At 42.3% G+C, this 26,378-nt stretch overlaps 1 protein-coding gene across 1 annotated transcript; it reads right to left on the reverse strand.

The window, feature by feature from the left end:
• Window positions 1–237: 237 nt before the first annotated feature.
• On the reverse strand, window positions 238–15,580 carry LOC149281745 (solute carrier family 22 member 20-like). The gene is made up of 10 exons (XM_089499045.1): window positions 15,176–15,580; window positions 14,438–14,541; window positions 13,134–13,288; window positions 12,812–12,980; window positions 12,158–12,281; window positions 11,957–12,072; window positions 11,572–11,786; window positions 7,182–7,290; window positions 5,401–5,604; window positions 238–292 (listed from the first exon to the last, which is right to left on the reverse strand). The coding sequence occupies exons 1-10, from the start codon at window positions 15,578–15,580 to the stop codon at window positions 238–240; spliced, it is 1,656 nt and encodes a 551-aa protein (XP_089355171.1).
• Window positions 15,581–26,378: the final 10,798 nt, after the last annotated feature.

A 26,378-nucleotide genomic window follows, 5' to 3' on the forward strand; every position in this document is an offset into this window, starting at 1 on the left:
CCTCATGCACTCAGACACCAAACACTGACACTCACAGTCTAATACTGTACAGGGACACACACACAGTTAAATTGTTACACCCCCCACATACACATTTATTCTAACCCTTTATACTGACACACACAGTCATTTTAACCAGCGATAGACATGGGCATTAGCATTGTGCATTCAAATTCATACACATTGCAAATTTACCCAATTTTTATACATCTTTTGCCTTTTCTTCTCTCTTCATCTTCAATCTGCTATCACTGTCCGCATCTCGGCAAACATAACCCAGCAGTCCTCTCCCCTGATTGAAGGATAGAGGAGAAGACATCACCTAAAGCTCTGTCATTTTGACCTCCCTTCAACTCGGGTCAATATGGTGATGCTTGCTGTGACACCTTCTCTGTGATCCTCCACAAGCCGTTGCATATTGAGTGAGGGCAAAATGACAGAGCTTTCGTCACAGCAAGTGCCTCCAAATTGCCCCGAGTTCAAGTGAGGCCAAAATTACTGTGCTTGCGTTGATGTCATCTTCCTTGATTGGAGGATAGGGGAAAGCGCATCACTGCAAGTGCTGCCATTTTGGCAGAAGTTCCCGACGGGTTATATCCTAAGAGATGCAGACGAAGATAGCAGATTGAATATTAAAGGGAGAAGACAAAAGATGATGAAGAAGAAGATACCAAAGAAAATGTGTAAGCGGAAGTGAAAGCGGTTGGCAGAAAGGTAGGGAAACATTGAGAGTGTGAGAGAGTGAATGAGAGTGTGAGTGAATGTGGGCACCAGGCAACGAATATAAAAAAGGGCAAGGAATAAAATTTGCTGCCTGAAAATGAATGGGCCAAAAATGAATAATTTTTGGCCTGCGACGGGACGCCCTGTACCCCGACTAGGTATTCCTGCCAAGCTGCGCTTCCTTCTGTTGAGACACCAGCGGTTAACCCCTTCAGTGCCAGAACCAGTGAGAAGGGGGATGCCGCTGCACCGGAGCTGCGTTAGTGCTGTGGCTAGCCATAGCTTAGCATATTCAGCGCATGTACTGTCTGTATACACTGCCCTTACAAATGCCTGCCCATACATGAACTCATACCCAGACACACACACACATATATACACACGCACATTCACACTTGTCCTTACACACATACATCATGGCTTACGTGTCTCTTGTAGCCACACACTTACTTGCTCCTAGACACACTTACCCTGATATACACTTTCAAAACACACACGTCATTATCTCTCCCCAATTTTCTTTATCTCTCTTCATTCTCCTTCTCTTTATCTCTTCCTATTTCTTATTTTTTCATTATGTCTCCCCTTTTTCACCTTCCTAACTATCATCTGTCCTCTTTCTTCTGATTACCATGGTAGGAGTACAAGGTTTTTTCCTACAGACCTCTGTTTCCGTGCTCCCTCACAAGAGAGTATGAGGGAGCACTGAAGCAGAGATCTGTGTGAACAGACCTTGAGCTTCCTTCTTTTTTGACCACTTTGAGGGAGATCCATGATCCCCCCAAATGGCCCTGCTCCTCCAGCAGCAAGCTCTTCCCTGATTTAATCACTCTAAGCGGCTGCCTTGCAACCTGGTACCCTGTGTTAAATGCACAAATTAGGCAACAAAACAAGTGTAGTTGCCATCTAAATACTGTTCATAAACAGTCACTGTTAATTTTGCAGAGCTAATACATGGTAGAAACATAATATATGGTATGGAAATATACAATTTAATGAATAAATAAAACATGGAAAACTTTATTTCAAGTATGCAATAGTCAGTAAACATAGACTTCTAAGAGATTTCTGTGTATTACAATGTTATGCTAAAGCAGTGGTTATTTCTCGGCTAAAACAAGTTTAAAAAGTGAAACATTAATTCAAACTTTTCAAGCCCTTCAAGTAGGTAGACTACTCTGCAGATGTTGAGTACAGAGACAGGAAGAATATCAGAAGCATAATAAGGATTAGCATGGGATTACCCATGTCGGAGATTTTCCGAGTACTTCTATACCTTGGGGTCACAAATTATATAGATATCTTTATCAAGCGGCTTGAGAGAAATCAGACACACACAGGAGTGTATGTATAAAAAGATCTCTGATTTTATTGCGTACAGGCACATATATTTATACCCACCTAGAAAGGGGTTGAGGCATAGCAAACATTCCCAACATTGAGCAGTTATTATGATTATATGGGTGTATTTAGCATATCCCTTACTGAAGCATAATCAGGTTAAATCTTTAAGAGGGTAAGAGTTCTGTCTTAGATCATGGGTTTCTGTTTTACTACTCGAAACTCACACATAGACAGTTTCTAATGTATTTTTAACCATTTGTAACCAGTGGTAGCTGTAAGGACCTAAGGTCAACAACATATGACTCATGTAGAATACGTTTCTTACACAGAGCTGGAAAACACTGCAACCGCATAATTCACTGCCTTGGGAAAACCTGTGATCTCTCCAATGGTTTCTGTACATTTTGAGGGTTATCCTGCAAATCTTAAACTTTTAATGTATTAAGTCATCTTCAAAATATATGATGCATGATAAGGCCTTGTCTCCTGCAGTATATTTATTGCATATCAGTGTCTTGACTTCTGTGATTTGAGAGTATCTTCTCAAATCAGTATCTTCTGTAGTGATGTCTGTAAACCAAAATAATAGACAGAAAAAAGTCCCGTAGTTAAAAGTTCAAAAGTGGACAACCAACTTAATAGAAAATAGACGTTTTTGAATAATTTGTTTGCTACTGATAACGTTTTATCTTAGTCTGTTAAATTAAGGAAGCATTATACAGCCTTTTTTCATTTTCTTATTATACATTTTAACTATAGTGTGCCAGCAGATTCCATAGCACTATTACAATAAGAAGCTTGAAAATTGACAATGGCATTAACATATACTACGTTAAGACATAATGGTATGAAAAGAGTAAAGGGACCTGCTTTTACAAGCTGAAAATATACCATTAAAAAGAAGAGAAAGCAGGTAAAAAAACATACCCAGGAGCAGGGCCATATGACAAAATGTTCCCTCTAAACTGTCTGCGTGTGCGACAGACTGGACTGCCAGACAGTGGAGGAGCCGAGCTGGTTAGGGAAATCATGGATCTCCTTCTAACTGGCCCAAAATACAGTATGGTAATTAATTCTGAGTGCCAGGATATGCCGTTATATATATATCCATGCTCAGCACTGATGTCTCACACACACTGCAAGGAAAAGGTAAGAGATGAGGAGAAAGGGGGAGGTGGTATAGAATAGATAGTAAGAAAGTAAATAGATACAGAGGAAGATATTGAGAAAGAGGAGAGATGGGGTGAACGGGGGGGAGAGATAGTAAGAAGGGGGGAGATAATGAGAAGAGGAGAGGTGGGTAGAGAAAGACAAAGAGATGTAAAGACAATGAGGAGAGACAGAGAAAGAAGTGAGATGGAGAAAAGGAGAGATAGAGAAGAAAGAGAGATAACAAAGGGAGAGATGAGACAATGAGAAATTGAGTAAGACAATGAAAGATGGCGGAAAGGAGAGATATAGTGAAATAATGAGAGGGGAGAGAGAATTAGAAATGGGGAGGAAAGGGAGAGGTAAAATAAAGAGAAATGGGAGAGAAAATGAGAAAGGGGAGGATTAAAGTGAAGGGGAGAGATGAAAGAGAAAGGGAAGAGGTAGGGAGAAAAGGGAGAGATAAGAAAGATGGTAAGGTTAAATAGGAGGAGAAATAAAGGAAGTTAATAAGTAAAAATAGAGAGATGAGATAAAGAAAAAGGGGGGGAAACAGGAAGAAAAGGGAGAGGAGAAAAGAAAAAAGGAAGGGAGATAAAGAGTAGGGACAGGGAAAATGGAGGTGAGATAAAGAGAAAGCATAGGAAGATAAAGAGAACAAAGACATAAAAAGAAAGGGGAGCGATAAAGAGAAAGGGGAATGATAGAAAGGAGGCATACAGAGAAAGAGGAGGAGAGATAATGAGAAAGGAGACAAAGGAGAGATACAGAAAAAGAGGAGGAGAGAAACATTGAAAAGTGAGGGATTAGATAAAGAGAAAAGGGAGAGATAAAGAGAAACAGGAGGAGAAATAAAGAAAAAGATGAGCTCACGAAAAAAAAGAGATAAATGAAAAAGGAGAGAGATAAAGAGGGGTTAACAAAAGAGGGGAGAGATGGATTGAAAGGGAGAGATAATGAGAAAGTGGAGATAATTAGGTAGGGGAGAAATTATGAGAAAGAGATGAGAAAGAGGAGAGAGAGTGTGTTTGTGTTGTGAAAGTGTTTGTATGTTAGGGAAAGTATGTCTAAGGGCAAGTAAGTGTGTGTATGCAAGGGTAAGTGTAAGCCAGGATGTTTATATGTAAGGACAAGAGCGAATGTGCGTGCGTATGTATGGGAATACATGTGTGTTTATGGGTAGGCATTTGTAAGGGTGGAGTTTATATGTGTATTTTGGCAATCTATCTATTACTGTTACTGTTTAGGGTATAGAAAGAATAAAGGGTGTACCTGTGGAGCCCTGACTGAGAGGAGACCTCAGACTCTGAGTGGAGGCCACTGTAGGTACATTCTTGGTGCTGGATTAATCATAAAGTGTGTAATCTGGGTGCTGGGAAGGTCCTGTGAGTGCAATCTGCATGCAGAGCAAGTCCTATTTGCGGAATTCGGGTGCTGGGTAGTTCCTATATGAACAATCTTGGTTTAGGGTTTACGTGCATTATTTATTTGAGCTTTACCTTCAATGCTGAGTTTGCATGTGATTTTTCAGTTGATCTGTACCTGTGCTATATCTGTAATGCTGTGTTTCCAGGTGTTATTTATTTACTCTATACCTGCAAATACAGGGTGTGTATGTCTTCAGTTGATCTATACTTGCCATATAGTGTTTCCACCTGTTGTTTATTTAATTTCTACCCGAATTACATGGAGAGGAAAAGAGAGTTGTAGCACAGTGAAGGAGGGTATGAAGGGACTGTGGGGGTGATGGCAGTTTTATTAGCCATGAGAGAGAGGTTGTGCCAAAGTTATGTTGAAACAATTTTAGCTTTACATTTGCACAAGCATTCAGCGTGCACATACTTTTGTAACAAAAAAAACTACACAACCTTGACTTGTGTGTACACCAACTACTAAAAATTAGAGGGAACATAATCCTAGTGCTCCGCCTTTTAAGAACATGTGGCACTGGGTGGAATTAACTATTTGGACTGTGCCAACTTGGCACAGTCTTCAGTATTGTTATTGGGCCAGCAGTGGCTTAGGCCAGATTACAGCAAACATGGTACAGTTCATAGAGTTGAAAGATCATATAGTTACAGTAAAATGCAACCTAAATAGAAGGAAGTACAAGCAGAGTATACAAGCTCCTTCCTAATATAACCTAATGGAGTTACCTAGACCCTATGACTGACATGTTCTTACCTGCTTTCTACATCACCAATAATGTCTGGAAGTGGGGAGTCTCTGGTCTCAAACAAAAAGCAGGAAAATAGACCAGCCACTATAGGGGTGACCCCAAAAATCATAGGGAGCAGAGAGGAGGAAAAATCTCCTGTCAGGTGAAGAAGTGAGGCTACAGCTGAGCCAAGTCGAGCATTCATGGCACTGAAGCCCATTCCAGTTTGTCTGTGAATGACAGAATAATGGTCATATTCAAGTCCTGTGCTTACCCCATCTGCACATTATATGTACACACCATCACAAACAATGCTTTCACAAAACACAGTATGGAGCTTTAGTTATTATTATGCAAAAAACCTAGGGTTTTAACTTCCCAACTCTTCCTAATTACCCTACACACCTGAGAGATTAACTTCATACATTCATAAGGAGTGAAAAGTTTGCCCTGACCTTTTGTACTGTACAGTACAAGGAGCTAGTGTTTTAGACACAATGGTCCCAAGAAGAGAATATACTATATTTTTATTGATATATATTGACCCTTTTTTTTTTTTTTTTTTTAATTTAAAAGTTTTTATTCAGATCCAAGCAGTCAGGTAGTGTACAGCGAAAATCATTGCAACAATTGCCAGTACATTCAATAAAATGTCAGAAAGTACAGTAATCCGAGCAAAATAGATGGTAAAAACGAAGTACTGTCAAATAAAGAAGATTCGGGTATCATATTGAACATGAGTTGTGATTTGTTTTGTTTATAACTGAGCAGTGATGTTACTAAGGCTGGCAGAGACGTCTACGCATGATCGACCCTTAAGTTTAGTGAATTCAATAAAGTAAGATTGTATAGACTGTAAAAGAGAGGGAGGGGGTTGTATAGGTATAGTGTGCAGAACATATAAGAGTTTTGGCAGGGCGGTCATTTTCAGGGCGTTAATGTGTCCTAACCAGGAAAGTTCAAAACTTTTCCATCACAGTATTTCTGATTTTACCTTTCGCCATACCGAAATTTATGGACGTTGAGAGATTATATGTTACCCAAATAGGTTAAGGAGGAATCTCTCCAGTCAAAGGAGTAGAGATCAGAGAGGTATTGTGTTTGGGAATTATCTATGTTGAGGCAAAGGGCTTGTGTTTTTGAAATATAAATTTTATGGTAGGAGACTGATGCATATTTTTCGAATTGGTTCAATAGTGCAGGTAGGGAGCCTGTGGGTGAGGTGATAGATGCCAAAATGTTGTCAGCAAAGAGGCCCAGGGTGCAGGGGGGACCAAGACTCATAGGGAAGCCCGAAATAAGAGGGTCCATACGAATGCTTTCAGCTAACGGTTCGAGTGCTAGGGCGTAAAGGAGGGGGGGGGGATAAGGGGCAATCCATGATCTCCCCAACTGACCCTGCTCCTCCAGTGGAGGGCAATCCACTCTGGCTCTGAAGAGAGTGGGCTGAGTGGCAGAGACAGGTGTCAGACTGACTGCCTCCCCTGCAGAGAGAGGGCTGGTGAGGGGAGATATTTTGATCTCCTCAGCCAGTGCCTCTGGCAGAGATGCAGAGGAGGAGCCATCTGGGGTGTTGTGCCCTGTGTGGTTGCATAGGGCGCACACCCTTAAGGCCGGACGTGCATGAACTATTTTGTATGCCGGCCCTTGCTCACTCCCAGGCTGCAGCTCCATAAACCACATTTGTGTTTATTACATCTGTTATTGATACACATTCATGTTCACCATTATTCTCTATGTTCTGTAAACTTTACAAAAAATGCACCGCCACCATAACTGCATGTTTACTTTTACCTACTACATTCACCTTATTTCAGTGGGGTAAAGTTCTCCCGTGTACAGGTACATGCATGTTACAGAACATGCCAATAACGCCTTTCCAGTCACTGCGAGGACTGTACACACAAGCTGCATATCTACAAGAAAATATAGTTGATCTATTTATTTGTACAGGGATAAAAATTGTGATTGCTAATCTTTAAATTACACAGGACCGAGATTAAGTACAGAAATTTTTAGCACATCTAGCCTGCCTATTTTTCTAGCTGTTGAAAAATCGCAACTTTATTTGGCCTAGCTTTTGTTCAATATAACCTTATGTCCATCCCTGGGAACTCTTTGTCATACCACCTCCTGGGAACGGTCCTACATGTGTCCAGACGTCCATCACCATTAGGGCACTCCTCCTCTATGCTCCCATATGCTCCTTGCCATCAGGGGTGTGTGACCAAGCGTGCATATCATTCAAGAGCATTGACGTTGCTATGGCAATGCCATAGTAATGCATAAACACCGCCCCAATGAAGAGATGTTTGCTGCCTGCTGCCTGCTGCCTTTAAAAATGCATCTCTCCTTTCAGTCTGTGCTCTGTTGATTAGAAGCTGCCTGTCAGTACCGCTTGTCTTACTGTGTGATTTCCACTGAATTAATCTGTGTGTTCCAGTGTTCCTGTATGTTTTTACCTTTTACATGACCATCTCGGATATGAACCTCAGATGCTGAACTTGACCTCTGCATTCTCCTGACTACATCTCCTGCCTTGCCCCTTTTGTACCACACAGCCAAGCTACCAGATTTTCTACCTTGATTTCTATAGTACTTTCTTTAAAGACATTTTCAAACATGCAAACATCAGTCAAAGTAAAAATAAATCCAATTTCTGTTCAGCAACAAATTATAATAGCCCATACATAGTTTTTTATGTTTTGGAGGGCCAAAACACTACATCATTTTCTATTAATTTCTAATACTTTTGGGTTGGTAAAAAATAGCCTTTTTTAAATGTATACTGAGGGGTTTCAAATGTTTTATATCCTTTTTTTTCATTTATTTTGAACCCTTCTTTTCAGATATGCCAATTGTAGCACTGGCCTTATAAGATCGTTTATTCGTGGCATTCAGAGTACAATATTTGTTGCTAAGGGCCAAAGATCCAAAAACACTGCCATTTATGAATAAACCTTCCATAACTGACAATAACAAATGATTTATCAAGACAAATATTTTAGCTGTAGAAGTTTCAGCAATACTCTGCCTTTCCATATTTTCTTGTAATTTCCCCACTGCTCATCTTATTGGTCTGTGTAACTACTACACTGTTTTGCAATACATTGACACAAAAGGGGCTTCTTACTGATTGCAACATTTCTACCAACTACCAAAGGAGCTTCTTACTTAATGATCCACGTGCAGGACAGAATGTGAGAAGCTCCCTTTTGCTATCACTGATATCAAGTAGCATTGTCAATCCATCTCTTAATACTGACCAAATAGTCCAGGTAATGGGTTTGCCACCAGAATCTTCTAATAAATTTGAGTGTATCCTAACATTGAAGTTCTATGAGTGTGGATTGAAGATTCCAGAAATTGAGTGGTGGAATGTGGTGAAGTCGAGACACTATTTTCACTACACGTTCATATTAATTTCTATTTTCAATGCATCATATGTTATTTTAAAGTGTGTGGCCTGTACCTAAACCCCACAAGTAATTTGCAACACTGGGGTTCATAAGAATTAGTGTTGCAGATACTTTCACTACTACTTAACAAAATAAATACAGAATAAGCAGCCCTACTCAATACAAATGTGGGTAGGGAAGGCAGTTAGCATACTTGGAAACTTCTTAACTCTGGCTACCCGGAGCCTTTCTTTTGCGGCACCTGGCCAGGACTGACCACTGACGTCAGTGAGCGGTCCCGCTGTCGTCAGTGGGTGGTCCTGCTGATGTCAATGGGTGTTCCCGATGATGTTGGGGCGTTCCTGATGATGTCAGTGGGCATTCCCGCTGACATCACAGGAAAACCCCATTTAAAGATGGAATGGGCGGGGAGTGGGGCGTGTCAGGACCCTGCTCTTGCGACCCAGAGGACAGCCAGCCGACATCAGCGGGGCTGCCCACCAATGTCAACTTTAGAGGGACAGCCCACCAACATGAGGAAGATTGCCACCAACGTCATTAGGACTGCCTTTCTGCATTCAGAAATGGGAAGGCTCTGGGTAACCAGACCCTGGATGTTCCCAGGTATGCATACAACATGTGTTATTCTAAATAAATTGGCAGAAGACCAATTGGTGCAAGTGTCCCTCTTGCTGAGTGGGGTAAATGTAGACAAACAGACTGCATCATGAGCGTATGATGAGTTATGGTAGAGTAAACTTCCTACCTGTCATGTGACAAGATCTGTTGTTATGAAGCTTATTTTGTAGTTACATGCTGTAGTTAAGAAGTGCAAAAGCTGCATGGCTCTCTGTTGAGTCAAAACTCAAAATAACTGTGTCAGGATCCTTTAGCAAGGAAGTTGTAGCTACAAGAAAAAAGATCCTCTGCAGCTAGGTGCTTGGATCTATGTATATGGAAGTCTGTGTGTCATTATTCAAGCGTGTATGAATTTATGTAGGGATATTTCTGTATGAATGCATGTGGTTTTTCATAATAAGCATACAGTGGGGCAAAAAAGTATTTAGTCAGTCACCAATTGGGCAAGTTCTCCCACTTACAAAGATGAGAGAGGCCTGTAATTTTCACCATAGGTACACTTCAACTATGAGAGACAGAATGGGGGGAAAGAATACAGGAAATCACATTGTCTGATTTTTAAAGAATTTATTTGCAAATTATGGTGGAAAATAAGTATTTGGTCAATAACAAAAGTTCATATCAATACTTTGTTATATACCCTTTGTTGGCAATGCCCTTGCTGATGGAAGGAGGTTTTCACTCAAAATCTCACGATACATGGTCCCATTCATTCTTTCCTTTACACAGATCAGTCGTCCTGGTCCCTTTGCAGAAAAGCAGCCCCAAAGCATGATGTTTCCACCCCTATGCTTCACCGTAGGTATAGTGTTCTTTGGATGCAACTCAGCATTCTTTCTCCTCCAAACACGACGAGTTAAGTTTCTACCAAAACGTCCCTGGCGGCGTAGTGTGTTACTGATGGTAGCCTTTATTACTTTGGTCCCAGGTCTCTGCAGGTCATTCACTAGGTCCCCCTGTGTGGTTCTGGGATCTTTGCTCACCGTTCTTGTGATCATATTGACACCACGGGGTGAGATGTTGCGTGGAGCCCCAGATCGAGGGAGATTATCATTGGTCCTGTATGTCTTCCATTTTCTAATAATTGCTCCCACAGTTGATTTCTTCACACCAAGCTGCTTGCCTATTGCAGATTCAGTCTTCCCAGCCTGGTGCAGGTCTACAATTTTGTTTCTGGTGTCCTTCGACAGCTCTTTGGTCTTGGCCATAGTGGGGTTTGTAGTGTGACTGTTTGAGGTTGTGGACAGGTGTCTTTTATACTGATAACAAGTTCAAACAGGTGCCATTAATACAGGTAACGAGTGGAGGACAGAGGAGACTCTTAAAGAGGATGTTACAGGTCTGTGAGAGCCAGATATCTTGCTTGTTTGTAGGTGACCAAATACTTATTTTCCACCATAATTTGCAAATAAATTCTTTAAAAATCAGACAATGTGATTTCCCATTCTGTCTCTCATAGTTGTAGTGTACCTATGGTGAAAATTACAGGCCTCTCTCATCTTTATAAGTGGGAGAACTTGCACAATTGGTGGCTGACTAAATACTTTTTTGCCCCACTGTATCTGTATATGTATACATGTATGCATGTGTATTCATTATGCCCTTTGTGTGTCTATGTCCTTGTAGCAGTACAATTACATTTCTGTCCAGTGGGGGCCCCCAACACTAGCTCATAAACACCAGGCCGAGCATACTCCTAGGCTGGTGGGCAGCACTCCCTCAGTTCTAGCATGCTGAGTCTGAGTGCCAGGATATGACATAATTTCCTGGCACTGGCCTTATGCCAGTGGAAGTTAATTTTGTTATAAATGTCAATGATCCAGGAGTAGATGAAGAAGAATGTGAGAAAACAATTAAAGCAGAATGTGAGAAAGCTGTCACAGGCCATATATCTGAGCCAACAAAGGTTGGTGTGTGTAAATAAGTATGTTAGTGTGTCTAAGTATGTTATTATGTGTTTGTAAGTGTGCAATGGCTTGGTAATACACTGTGGCAGTCCAGTACAGAGAGATCATATTTTTGTATACAAAAATACAAAATTGTTTACTTCGAGAGAGATAGCCATGCAGTACTAAAGCTCATTTTTAAAGCTCACCATGTATATATCTAATGCTGTAGTTTCTTGTTTGTGATTCCTTCTGTATAACAAGTGTATCTCACCTTTAGGTACAAAGCCATAAGACATAACCATAACTCCAGCTAGAACAAGGGTCAAAAACTGCATGACACGTCGTCCCACAAAAGTCATTGCCACCATGACAAGAACTTTGGCCACCATCTCCACCCCTCCAAACAACGCCTGTGCCAGGAAAATGCTAAGGCCAAAATTTTGCAGGTCCATACTCAACCCATAGTAGGAAAGGTTTGCAGAAAACCTGAAGGACATAATTACATTTCAGTGGTTATTTCAACTAACTGATTTACATTATATATATATATAAAAGTAAAATATCAAGGGTATACTCAGTCCATCTTATCATACCCTTTATTGGCTTAAGAATTTACATTTACAATATGACATTAAGACATTCTAATAAGAGCTTACCATATGAAAATAAGGCACATGGACATACGTCTCATTTCTGGAGTGCGCACAAGGTCAATTACCGAGTGAGATGATCTTATTTCCTTGCTTTCTTTCTGCATTTCAGAGCGTAATATCTGTAGGGCAGCACATTTTGACATGTATAAGAAAACAAAGATGATGCTAATGAATGAATAGTCGGAAAAAATGGTTGGGATTTACCTCTGCAGTCAGTTTCCTACTCTCTTTTAACTTCCCATTGAAACGTGCAGCCTTGCAAAGGTTTTTTAAAGCTTGGTGGGGTCTGTCTTGAAGGATAAGCCAACGAGCAGATTCTGGTAGCCACCTGCAAATTTAAATTTATTTATTTTTTATTTAAAGATTGGTTTGGTGTCTTCACAATGGGAATTTTCCCCAGCTATTCTAATAAGCTTTCATATTTTGCCATGATTTAAGAGAAGTGTGAAAAAGTGAAAACACTAGCCATGTCCAATTCTGTTAATCGCCTGAACCCATCCATTCTGTGTCAACTAGTACTTGTGCACCACAGTGTTGAAGACACTTTCATGGGTTCGCTTTCCCTCGACAACCTGGACGAGAAAGCCCGGTCCAAAGGCCCCCTTTGTGCATGCATAAAGCCCCATTTGATCTTTCACACATGTGCAACCATAAGTTGTCGGCAATTGTGATCTTGTCCAAGGCAGACAGAAGTCGGGACATAAGCCTCTTTGTGAAGGCTGACCAATGTTATCACTGATGCAACCATCCCCAAAACTTTCAGTTTTTTCACTGTGATCCTTTGGTCCACTATCCATATTTGTGTCCAACAGAGCCTTACACCAGTGGAAGTTAATTTTGTTATAAATGTCTACAAACCAGGAATAGATGAAGAAGACATAAAATGGAGCTGAAACAGCAAATTGGAGCCATCGCCAATCTCGGATCTTGTATGCGACAGCAGCAAGGATTAACTGTCCCAATGAATATGAGAAGCCAAAAAAATTCCCGGCCAGAGTTCGTCCTCTTTTAGGCATCCACTCCAAGACTTAAAAAAAGAAGTTCAGCTATAACTAAGTTCAGATTGAAACATTAATCGATGATTAATCAATGTTAAATACTTTAAATGATGCTTTAAATATCACAATCTGCCATCTCTTTCACTTCCTAACTATTACTGAATGTTAAATGAACTACTTACTTAAGGAGATGGTGTTTACTGAGATTGCAGAAGATGCTAGGCCACAAAGGAAACGGAAAGCACAGTAAGCATCAAAACTGGGCAAAAATGCTGCACAGCTGCCAGCAATTCCCATCTGAAGGTAAGACCAGGTAAGGATTTCCATTCGACCTAATCTAAGAGTACAAAACATGTCCACCAAGGTGAAAAAAGATCAGTCAGTCAGTACAGTGTTTACAGTCATGTTTATACAATGAATGACAGTGGCATCCAAGAATACTGTGTACAAATTGGCAAATATATTTTAATATCATGGAGAATAGACAAAGTATGGCATCTGATATTAGACACATAAGGTGCAGACACTGTTCTGTATTCATTAGAATACAACTGTTGTTCCAATATTGGCCTGTTTGGAAAAACTAGAATTTCAAAGGATAGATAAGAACAATTTGCCCATCTAGTCTGTTCATTTTGTTTTTGCTTTTAAATACCAAAACCTTAACTAGTCTTAGTTCTTTGGTCTTGTCCATTATGCCTTTTCTATGCATGTTTAAATTCCCATATTCTGTTAATGTCGACTAGTACTGCTGTAAAGCGGCTCCACTCATCTATCAACCTCTTAGCAAAGTAAAGCTATACACAATACTCTAGTGGAGGTTTGCCAAGATACCTGTAAAGTTGGACTTTGATATTTTGTTGGACTTGCCCCTTCTCTAAAAGTTACTCACCCATAACCAAAACAATCACAGTGCTACTGCGTTTGGCAACAAACAGGGAATAAGCATTTGTATTAAAATTATAAAATTTGGCATTGTTGGGCTTGATTAAGTGGCCTCTTCCAATTGTCATCCACTTTATCATGAAAGCTAAGCCAATCCTGAACAGATGATGCCACATCTGACTACATCCCTTTTTTGGGGTACTTTTGTCTTGATTATTCTTTAGTTTTTGACTTGCAATAAAATTCCTATCTTTCTTGCCTTATCTTTCTGTACCTCTCTGTGCAGGACCTTGGTTAGTCTTACTATGATTTCTTCTCAGTTTTTTGACAGTTCTCAGTCTTCTACTATCTTTCAGTTCCTGTCACATCCCTATGTCTGTAGATGGCATTTAAAATTAGGGCTAAGGCTACAGCCGACATCCGTCTGCTCTCATAGACACCTGTCCCTTCTTGTCTGACCTAGTACTGTTAAGACACTAGTGGCATAACAGCATGAAACTTGAACATTTGTCATTACAAGGTACGAACTTGCTTTTTGTTACATGATAATGCATGATGTATGTTGATCATGAATATTTAATATAATGTAAAAATGACTCACTTGTCAGCAAGATTACCAAACACAAGAGCCCCTAGAAGCACACCAGTCATGTAGATTGAACGTGCAACTAGCTTCCAGGACTGATGGTTACAAACCAGATTCCACTGTGAAAGGGGACAAAAGGTGGTTAGCCACAACAAACTTCATACAATTAGGGTATTCCTCACAAAGAAACCAATAACTTCACTGATTTCACATTATTGAAACACAAATTAAATTTGGTGTTTCACTGATTATCTGAAGGTCATATTAATGGTCATCACAAACTAGCTTGCCATCACTGCTATTAATCTGCAGTTATAAGGGCACTTTGCTTTAGTACCCTCCGACATCATGCTGCATGCAGCACTTCTTGGAACAGCACATGCGTCACAGTCAATAATATACAGTATGATGCTTGTGACGCTATCAGACATGGGAACAAGTAGTATTTCCACAGTGTAAAGTGCTAAATTTTGACTATTTTAGTCCAGCTCTAGTGTTGGAAACGTTTCTGATCCCTTGTAAGGGAAGTCTACTTCACATTAAATATAAATTACCTCGGTCTTCATATTCTGAAGTCCTAAGATCCCTTTAAAGTACACAAAAACAAAAGGTGTTATTCTGCATTCAGAAAGTTTCTTCACATATTCCCCTATAAACCGAGGTGTTAAGAGGAGTCACACATCAGTCTTACATACATATATATATATATATATATATATATCTTGCATTCTCATAAATAATATAAATAATTACCTCTGTAACAATGGTTGAGGTGAAGACCGTTTTATCATACACCCATCCTTCCCTGCAATGTTCTGTGCTCAACTCTTTCCTTGTTTTGCCTGTTACATTAACTAGAAAATGTTGTCCTTGGATTCTTATGTATCGAGCACATCTCTCTGGTCTCTGATCCTGGTTAAATGGGATAAATAATTCCAACAGTTGAGCTTGGTCTGAATAGTTAGTTGCATTGACTTGACCTTGGTAGAGAGCAGTGTTGATAGGCAGGCGGCAATGGTGAGCAGGCACCGCTGCTGTGAAGTTCTGAAGAAGGTTGTGGGAAGCTAGGAGTGCCACAGGAACCAGGAGAAGAATTGAGTGCAATATCTGAAAGTACCCTACCCCACCTAGTGACTCAAGGATATCATTAAAAGCCATGGTTGTCCAGCTATTGGGGTGTATGACTCACACTTATCACAAGAGTTTACTCATGCTGGCCTTGATGTATTAAAAATGAATAGTCTTGAAATACTCCTTGTTGCCAATGTATCCAACAGGTCAAGAGATAGACGATCAATAAAATTCCTCAAAAGCTATGGGTGGTTTGGATTCAAATACAAAGCTGTCATCATTTCTCTTTATGCTCTACTTATTTTCTTCACTGCCCCTTCTTATATTCTTATCTCACCTTCATATATCAAGGCCAATAACTTCCTTTTTTCAAATCCCTCCCTTTGTTTCTCACAGTTTGTTATTCTAAGAAGGTCCCAAGCTATGTTTTCAGTACAGCACACTGTCTGTCCAAAATAATTTTGAAATATCCATACCCATGGTTAAGGAGGACATTGCTGGCACAGCCTGTAGGGGATGAACAAAGAGTTAGGTCATTATCTTTTGGCTTAGTTACAAAAGGAAGTTAAGTAGAAGTCATAAGTCCTAGCCAGTCTTTCAAACCTGTTAGATCCACCTTGTTGGTACAGAACCATCCCTTTGTATGTTTCCTTTTCTACATTAAGTAATATTCAAGTGTTTAACAGTCTTTCAAATTCTCCTATTGTAGAGTACTTGTTATTTTGAGGCTGGTCTCTGGGTAATGCTGTCTAGAACATTTCCTTCTCTTAGCCCAAGGCAGGATAAATTGTGCTAGGGGTGCATTACCTATCTATAGGTAACTGTGGTTCCCTTCCCTTGCCTCAAATGCATCATGGATTGGCGGCACCATATTGTAAAGATGAAATTTAAGCATCATGGCAACATTCAACCGCTGGTGGGTCATATCAATTCTTAGATATGTTTTGGGAGATTTTTTCATGGGACAAAAAATGATATTATCTAGAAGAACATAAAACTTGTTCAGCTTACAAGGCTACAGTCTCTGTCACGCTCCTGTTTCAAACAGAGAGTGGCTTTAGCAGACATCATGTACTGGATAAACAGGCATTGTACTGTTATGAATGCACCCCAAAATATCTTGAATGAAAATGGTCTGTGGAACGGAGGATGGAAGATGCTAGTCAAGTTATGGCAGACAGGAGGCGTTACTCACCATCTACCACACAGCTTTTTCATTGTTTCTGACAGAGGCATATGTTATTTTAATTGCGTAGTGAATAACGAGGATCACAATAGTAATAATAAGAACCTAAAATATTTACCCAACGAAGCGTGGATTTACCTATCATAAAGGGAAATGGGCAAGTCGTATAGACAGTCTTTATCTTTTGACTTTCAGGTCCTCCCAGTAGAGTTTTCAGATCATGTTATGATTCTTCTGACTTTAAAAGTAAAGGATGGGATATTGTACGGCAAAGGTATTTAGAAACTAAATGGAAGAACACTATATAATGAGCAAGTTAAACAAGAATGTATACAGTATTATGCTCACAGGAAATCCACACAGTGTTTGTATGACACCATGTCAAGCTGGTGAGAACATATTAAAACTAATATAAAAGGTTTTTTTTTAAAATCCAAAGCCTTAAAGGAAGGAAATGCTCAATACCTCACCCTAAAACTTAAATTAAGTAGATTATACTCCAGGGTTAATAATGGGGAGAGTATAAACTTAGACCAGATTGCTGGAATGGAAGATAAAATGGGGAAACGTCAATAGGATTGCATGTACTCGTTGAAGGCGGAGAATGAATTTGACAGTTGGGGGTTTTCTGTTCCTGATCTATTTGAAGCTTGTAAAGAATGAATAGGTAAGAAAACCATATCAGGACTGGTAGACAAAGATGAACATATCCAAACAGAGGGAAGGAAAATTTGGGACATTCCTACATTGTATTTTGAAAAACTGTTTGCAAAACAAGATATAGACAGGAGTAAAATACAAGTGTATTTACAAGATGTGGATATTCTGGTATTAGATACAAATGAGACTGTGGAAATGATTAGACCCGTAACGGAAGATGAAATTAAAATGAGTATAAATTCCTTAACCACAAAAAAAAGTCTAGGAGGCCACCTACGGCTGTGGGTCCTCGTGGTGAGTTACCATCAGAGGCGCAAGGGCGGCAGTTGTTGCTAGGGTTGAAGAGTTTGTTGGAATCTTTAGGTCAGATGGAAGGGCAGGCTCCGTGGGTGGAGCAGGTGTGGGCTCCGGGGGGAGCGGTTGCAGAGTCAGGGGTATTTGAGCCCGCGGTGGCGGTGGTGGCAAGCGGAGGTGATAGTGGTGATGTGTCGGTTGACGTTGGGGTCACAGATGTGAGTGAGAGGGTTGAATTGGCAGGTGAGATTCCGGATTCGTCGAAACAGAACACCTATGTATCGTTTGCTGGTCCGTTAGGGGCTCATTTGAAAAAAGAGGTTAAGGAGAAGCTATGGAAAGGGGAGTTTGTGGAGATTTTTTCTCTGCTGCCTTTAGAGGAATTCATTGACCTTATGAGGAGCATAAGAAGAATAGCAAGAAGGAGGAGGAGAAGCGGGGGCGGTATCGGAAGATACCTGTCACGTTCTGCCCAGGCTGCGGAGCTGCATATCTGTCTTGCTTCAGTTTCCCTGTTTTGCTTCGATCCATTCCTGGATTTCCTTTTGCTCTGTTCTGATCTTCCATTCCTTGCTTCTGCTTCAGCTCTGTTTCCTTTATAAGTTGTGCCCCACCTGTGTGTTCTGTTTCTCAGTCTGCAGTCTAGGGTATGTCTCAGTGCTATGTGTTTTGATTACATGTTTGTTTCGTACCACTGTCAGCAGGGATTAGCGTTAGGACCCACCATCATTGGAGTACTTTGGCGTAGTGGTGGGCTAAGCATACTATGGCCATATGATGTGACGGAATCTCCAATTGTTATCATATAGTTCTAGGCTAGTTCCTGTATTCATGTTTATCGTTCTCTTATGTACCTTTGCCCTTCTTCCCTGTATCATCTGAGGATTTCGGGTTCCTCTCTCCTCTCCCCATGTCCCAGTTAAGATGTCCTATCCTTGCTTAAAGGAGAAGCGTCCGAGGATTCTGCCTCCTCACTCCTTCCCCTGTGTTCCCTGCCTTGTTCCCTGTCCTTTGTTGTGTGCTGTATCATGTATGTCTTGTCTGGTTATGTTCCTTGCTCGGTCTCCCTGTCCTTGCTCTGTCACCCTTGCTTGCTTGTTTCCGTTATATAATCTGCTTCGCTTCCATAGAGCCTGCAGCACCCTGTCATGAGTCTAGTGCTATGTCTCATGCCTGCTCCAGGGTGCCTGCAGGATATCACTTTGTTTCATTCTGGACTTCATCCGCTGCTATATCCGGGCGCTGATGTTTGGCTGCATAACCCTAGTTGCTCAACACCTGGGTGGTCGCCTTGCACCAGGCCCTGTCCAACTCCGCTACTGCACTGTGACTCCTGCACACAATCTTTGGGCATGCTGGGTCCTTTCAGTCATCTGTTTGGACCCAGTCCGTGACATATGGCCGCAGGCAAACGGCCAGGAGTTTGCGGAGTGGAGTCTGCAGCATTCCAGCCCGGCCAGAGGGCTACCTATCATGCACCCCACCAAAAGGGGTTTCCTGTTGTGTGCGCCCCACCAAATGGGGTTTCCTGCCGAGCATGCCCCATCCAGAGGGCTTCCTGCCGAGCGTGCCCCATCCAGAGGGCTTCCTGCCGAGCGTGCCCCACCAAGGGGGGTTTCCTGAGTTGCGGCCAGCGCTCGCGACTCCCAGGATGAGTGCCTGCATCCGGGCTACCCTGGTTGAGTGTCCTGCAAGTGGGCAACCTGCCGTGTGTCCTGAAAAGTGGGTTACCTGTCGTCTGCCCAGCAAGGGGGTTACCTGTCGTCTGCCCAGCAAGTGGGTTACCTGTCGTGTCTGCCCAGCAAGTGGGTTACCTGTCGTGTTGGCCCTGTCAAGTGGGCTTATCTGCCTTGCCTTCGTCTGGACCTAAAAGTCCGCTAGAGACAACTTCCTCATTCCTGTTCAGATATTCTGATTCCTGTTTTGGAGGAAATTGGTCTGCTAAGCGGCAGTGCTGGTCATCGAAGGAAGTTTTTCAGACTCCGTATGCTGGTTCCTGGGTTGACTTGTTTCTTCAGTTCTCCCGTCAGAGAGCGGGCCTTCCTTCTATTGATGTTTCTGTTCGCGTCCGGAGGCCGCTCATTCGGAGGGGGGATACTGTCACGTTCTGCCCAGGCTGCATATCTGTCTTGCTTCAGTTTCCCTGTTTTGCTTCGATCCATTCCTGGATTTCCTTTTGCTCTGTTCTGATCTTCCATTCCTTGCTTCAGCTCTTTGCTTCAGCTCAGTTTCCTTTATAAGGTGTGCCCCACCTGTGTGTTCTGTTTCCCAGTCTGCAGTCTAAGGTATGTCTCAGTGCTATGTGTTTTGATTACATGTTTGGTTTGTTTCGTACCACTGTCAGCAGGGATTAGCGTTAGGACCCACCATCATTGGAGTACTTTGGCGTAGTGGTGGGCTAAGCATACTATGGCCATATGATGTGACGGAATCTCCAATTGTTATCATATAGTTCTAGGCTAGTTCCTGTATTCATGTTTATCGTTCTCTTATGTACCTTTGCCCTTCTTCCCTGTATCATCTGAGGATTTCGGGTTCCTCTCTCCTCTCCCCATGTCCCAGTTAAGATGTCCTATCCTTGCTTAAAGGAGAAGCGTCCAAGGATTTTGCTCCTCACTCCTTCCCTTGTGTTTCCTGCCTTGTTCCCTGTCCTTTGTTGTGTGCTGTATCATGTATGTCTTGTCTGGTTATGTTCCTTGCTCGGTCTCCCTGTCCTTGCTCTGTCACCCTTGCTTGCTTGTTTCCGTTATATAATCTGCTTAGCTTCCATACTCCCAGCCTGCAGCACCCTGTCATGAGTCTAGTGCTATGTCTCATGCCTGCTCCAGGGTGCCTGCAGGATATCTCCAAGTTTATTTTGGATTTCCACATCCAGCCAAGTTTGGTTCTGCCTTGTTCTGGACATCATCAGCTGCTATTCCAGGGCGCTGGTATGTGGCTGCACAACCCTAGGTGCTCAACACCTGGGTGAGTGCGGTCGCCCTGCACCAGGCCCTGTCCTGAGACTCCGCTCTTGCACTATACCTCCTGAACTCAATCTTTGGGCGCGCTGGGTCTTTACAGTCGCCTGTATGGACCCAGTTTCCTGACAATACCTAAGTCCTTTGGTAACTGGTTAAGGGCTTTTTATATCCTTGCTCGCGTTCTTGGTGAAGAGTCACCTTCTTTATGTTCGCCCCTGTTGTTACGTTGACGGCATTTGGGAAGCTTCTCGTACCTATGGGGGCTTAGCTTGGTGGAGGTACGATGAACAGTTTCGGCAGCGGTTGGCAGCTAATCCAGGGATGAGGTGGGACCAAATGGACCTCCCCCTTTGGATGAAGCTAATGATGGCTCAGAAGGCCTCTCCCTTTCAGCAGGGGGCCAGCGTGGTGGGGTCAGGCCTCCGGGTCGGCCATTAATAAGAAGGGGTTCTGCTGCCTCTTTAATGAGGGCCAGTGTAAGTGGGGGACCTCGTGCAAGTTCAACCACGGTTGTTTGGGAGGGCATAGTCTCAGCAGGTGCTCTAAGCGGGGAAAGTCTGGTAGTGTCGGGGGGGTCTGGGGGGGCTGCAGAGCCAGCGGCTACCCATGGGCAAAACTCAGGCCGATATGGTAATGCACGGGACGCATTGTTACTAAGGGAAGGTTTTCGGGTAGGTTTCTATATTCCCTTTAGTGTTCGGGATTGTTGGCGTTGTTTATGTAATTTGAAGTCGGTTAAATCGTTTCAAGACGTGGTTAGGGATAAGTTGTTTAAGGAAGTGCATATGGGCAGGATGGCGGGTCCTTTTGACAGCGTGCCTTTGGTGGATTTGAGGGTTTCGCCTTTGGGTGTGGTACCCAAGAAGGAGGCAGGTAAGTTTCAGCTTATCCATCACTTGTCGTACCCGAAGGGGTTGTCGGTGAACGATGACATTGATAAGGCGCTGTTTTCGGTCTCTTATGCATCATTCGACCAGGCGGTTGAGTTGGTTAAGAAGACTGGGCCTGGGGCGCTGATGGCAAAGGCGGATGTGGAGTCTGCTTTTAGGTTATTGCCAATTCATCCTAATTGCCACCATTTGTTGTTTCTTTGAAGGTAGTTATTTTGTGGATTTCTGTTTGGCGGTGGGTTGTTCGATATCGTGTTCTTATTTTGAGAAGTTTAGTTCCTTTTTGGAATGGGTCGTTCGGGAGGAGTTCGGCAGTCGTTTTTTAGTTCATTATTTAGATGACTTTCTCTGCGTTGATCCAGCTGGTCCAGGGGATTGTCAGTTTTTGTTGCGTACTTTGGAGTGAGCGGACGAGTCATTTGGGGTTCCGCTGGCACCGGGTAAGACTGAGGGTCCGACAACATGTTTGAGTTTCTTGGGTTTGGAAATTGATTCGGTGAAAGGGGAATATAGGCTACCGCAGGACAAGTTGGTGGCTTTGCGGCAGGTGGTTCGTGATGTTCGCAGAAGGTTTCGTTGCGGGATTTGCAGTCGTTAATCGGGTGGTTGAATTCCGCAGGCAGGGCTATTCTGATGGGGCAGGTTTTTTGCCGGAGTTTGTCTAGAGCTACGGCTGGAGTTCGGTCGGCACACCATTTCGTTAGGGTTTCGGCAGCCATGAAGGCTGATTTGGAGGTGTTGGATACTTTCTTGCAGCATTTTAATGGTACGGTGTTTTTCAGGGAGTTGGCTGTTTCTGCGGAGGAGTTGGAGTTGTTTACGGACTCCTCTGGCAGTGTTGGTTTTGGGGCTTATGTCAATGGCCTGTGGTGTGCGGAACGTTGGCCGAAAACCTGGATGGGGAGTCCGTTGATGCGGAATTTGGCGTTCTTGGAATTGTTCCCGTTGGTGGTGGCGTTATCGTTGTGGGGTGATTTGTTGAGGGACAGGAAAGTGATTTTCTTTTCTGATAATATGGCAGTGGTTCATGCTGTGAATCGGTTGTCTGTGGCGTCGTTGCCGGTGGTTCAGTTGTTACGTAAATTTGTGTTGCAGTGTATGTCGTTAAATGTGGTTTTTCGGGCTAAACATGTTCCAGGGTTTTTGAATGTAGTTGCTGATACTTTGTCTCATTTTCAGTGGGTGCGGTTTCAAGAGGTGGCCCCTGGTGCGAGGGAAGTGGGTCAGGAATGCCCGGAGGATCTGTGGCACATAGGGACCGCCTGTTTGCATGACTTGTGAAGTCTTCTTTGGCTCCAGCTACCTGGTAAAGTTTGGGACGCCTGGGACAGAACGGTGTCATGGGTAGGTGGTGATTCGTCTGAGGTCCGGCGGGTGGATGCTTTACTATGGTTTCTTTTCCGTTTGGTTTCTGACGGGTCGTCCACTGTGGTGTTGGATAGGAATACGTCTGCTTTAGCCTTTTTGTTTAAATTTAAGGGGTGGGCTGATTACACGAAGCAGTTCTTGGTTAAACAAGTGATTCGAGGTTTTCGAAAGGACTGTCGGTCTTTGGATTCTAGGAGGCCTTTGTCTGTTCAGTTGTTGAGTAGGTTGTGGGATATGCTTTCGGGTATTTGTTATTCGGAGTATGAAGTGACGTTGTTTCGGTTGGCGTTTGTGTTAGCCTTTTTTGGGGCTTTTCAGATTGGGGAGTTGGTCAGCGCTAATCGTTGTGCACATGGTGGTTTGCAAAGGTCGGATATGGTTGTTTCGGAGTGTCAGGTTTCCATTAGGTTGCGCCGTTCTAAGACGGACGTTTTTGGTGAGGGGTGTGATGTGGTACTGTACCCTTTGCGTGGGTCGGTGTTATGTCCTGTTCAGTGTGCCGTCAGGTGTTGGGTGGTTCCTTTTTAATGCATGCCGACGGTTCGGCTCTCTCCCGGTTTCAGTCTTTTCTGGTGTTTCGGGAAGGGTTGTGGAAGTTGGGTTTGGATCAGACTCGGTTTGGGACTCGTTCGTTACGCATCGGTGCGGCTACGGAGGCAGCCCGATTAGGGCTTCGGGATGAGCTGGTGAAGAAGATTGGGCGCTGGGAATCGGTTCGGTTTCGGTTGTATTTGTGCCCGGATGGTTTGTTGTGATTGTATGGGGATAGTTGGTGGTTTTTGTTCTTGTTTTTCACTTTCTTCCCTTCGCAGGTTTGGTGTTCAAAAAAAGTTTTTTATTCAAAAGGCAATAAAGCCGACAGATGGCTAGCTCATAAACTTAGGAAAAAAACAAGCTCTATCTAGAATTCCTTACCTCTCTTCCCAGGACGGGGAACCCATCAGGAACCCTAACCTTATTGCTAATGTATTTGCTCAATACTGTGCTAAACTGTATAATCTTAAAGATGAGTCAAATACATCTCAGCCCTCTACCTCCTCCATAGTCGAATTCTTATCCTCCAGACGCGCAGACAGCTCTCACTGACCCCATCACCTCACTAGAGATCAAAGTGGCTATAAAACAACTTAAACCCCATAAGTCCCCAGGGCAAGACGGTTTTCATAATTCATAATATGCTACCTTTGCTGATAATATGCTACTTCCACATCTGACGGATCTTTTTAACTGTTTTTTTTTTTGTGATGGTACCACCCCACGGGAGATGCTTGAGGCCTTGATAATAACCCTACCAGAACCTGGCAAACCTACCACCACATGCCCAAATTTTTGCCCTATTTCATTGTTAAATACTGACATTAAACAATACACAAAAGTGTTGGCCAATCTGTTAAATACTTACCTCCCTACTTTGATCCATAAAGACCAGGTGGGCTTTATTCCAGGTCGACATTCCCCTGATAACACTAGACTTCTCATAGATATTATTGCAGACTCTGAAAATACTAGACAGGAGTTACTACTTCTTTCCCTCGATGCCGAAAAGGCATTCGATCATCTCCACTGGGGTTACATGACACATACCCTCAAGACGTTTCGTATTCCTGATTCATGTATTCTGATATCATGTATTCTGATTCACAGTCAGAAAAAGTTCTTTATTCAGGTTCCTATTCTGACAGCTTTTTCATTACTAATGGAACCCGTCAAGGATGCCCTCTATCTCCCCTCATATTTGTATTACCTTTAGAACCCTTAGCGACCACAATAAGAAATCATAACCTCATTCAGGGATTTCCACTTAAAGGCCAAATTCACAAAATCAGCTTATTCGCGGACGACATAATTTTAGCTCTCTCGCAACCCCTTATATCGACCCCCCCTCTATTATGACTTCTTGAAGACTACAGCAAGGTTTCCTACTATAAAAACAATTCTGGCAAAACACAGGCACTTCCACTCAATATACCTACACATAGCCTATCCTCACTTCAACTCCACTACCCTTTTGATTGGAGGAAAGACTTTTTAAATTACCTAGGTATCAAACTGACGAAACACTTTTCATCTTTATTTCACACTAATTTTGGTAAATCATGGCCAACTATCAGACAAGCTCTCCATACATGGACCAAATTTGAAATATCCTGGTTAGGAACTAGCTGCTGCCAAAATGGCTGCTCTCCCTAGATTAATGTACCTTTTTCGGGCGCTCCCCATAACACTTCCTGCCAATGCCTTGCAACAATACCAAGCCTCGTTTTCCGCGTTTATCTGGGGCAATAAAAAATCAAGTTGGCCACGTCAACTTTAAAATTTCCGAAATGCAAAGGAGGACTTGGATTTCCAGACCTTCGATCTTATTATAAAGCGACAATAGTGGCCCAGCTTTTCACGGCATTTAAAGCATCTGAGCATCCTAAATGGTTGGAATTGGAATCTACGTTTCTAACTTCCTACCACATTACGGAACTATTATGGTTCACACCATCTCTATTTCCAAAATTAAAATCAGCCCTTCCTAGCACTCAGTGGTCTTTGCGCATCTGGAGGGAGGTTATGTCCAAGCTTCTGCCCTTCCTCATGCCCCTTTATCACTGCTATCCCACTTTTCTACGTATCTTCAGCGCCACACTTGGATACCTTTAGGTATCCATACCATCGGTCAAATCGTGACAAAGACTGGATTGACTTAATTTCCAGAACTTCAAACCAGATTCGGCCTTTCCCCTTCTGAGCACTTCACATTTCACCAACTTAGCAGTATCTTACGGAAAATATATTGTCACACATAACTACCCAAATAAATTGCCCTATATGAAAGCATGGGAAAAAGAACTCAACACAGAATTCTCGGATATAACAAAATCAAATTAACAATAAGTGTAAAGTAAAGTGCAACTTATAACACACCTCGTTAAAAAAACACTTTAAATTTCCACTGAAATAATACAAATAACAATAAACATAAAGGTGTAAGCGCACATGCCCCAATACACAACCTTAGAGTAAATCTGTATATATACTTCGATAAAATGTGGTATAGGCCTCTCTTTTAACCCTGTAACTAGAGACACAGAGAGATTATAGTGTGACCCATAAATGCAATAATGATTGTAATGGGGTATAGAAAAGACTCACATGGGATAGAGCCGTGAACAGGCTCTATATAAACAGCTCCAGGTGCCCACTTCGGGTGTAAACGAAAGAATGCCTTCCTTCTGAACCCACTCCAGGTAGTAAAAGGATCCACACAGTTCTTTTCCTTCTGGATTGTTTTATTATTAAAATAAGGAAAACTAGGTATAAAAACCTATATTTCCCCAAATATAAAAAGTATATTTAAAAACACAACGCGTTTCGACTTTGTGTTTTTCAAGTGTATTGTCCTTATCCTCTGGTTACATATTTATAATGTGCCTAACAATTGTTTTGGCGCCAATTTCACAGACTTCCGGTTTCCGACGTGTCACTTCCAGTAGGGCACTTCCGGTTTCCGGTCCTGGGTCCTGGTGTAACCTTTA

The sequence above is a fragment of the Sceloporus occidentalis genome, unplaced genomic scaffold (genome assembly GCF_023333645.1).
Source record: "Sceloporus occidentalis isolate IW3139 unplaced genomic scaffold, rSceOcc1.0.p SCAF_128, whole genome shotgun sequence".
NCBI classification, from domain to species: Eukaryota; Metazoa; Chordata; class Lepidosauria; order Squamata; family Phrynosomatidae; genus Sceloporus; species Sceloporus occidentalis.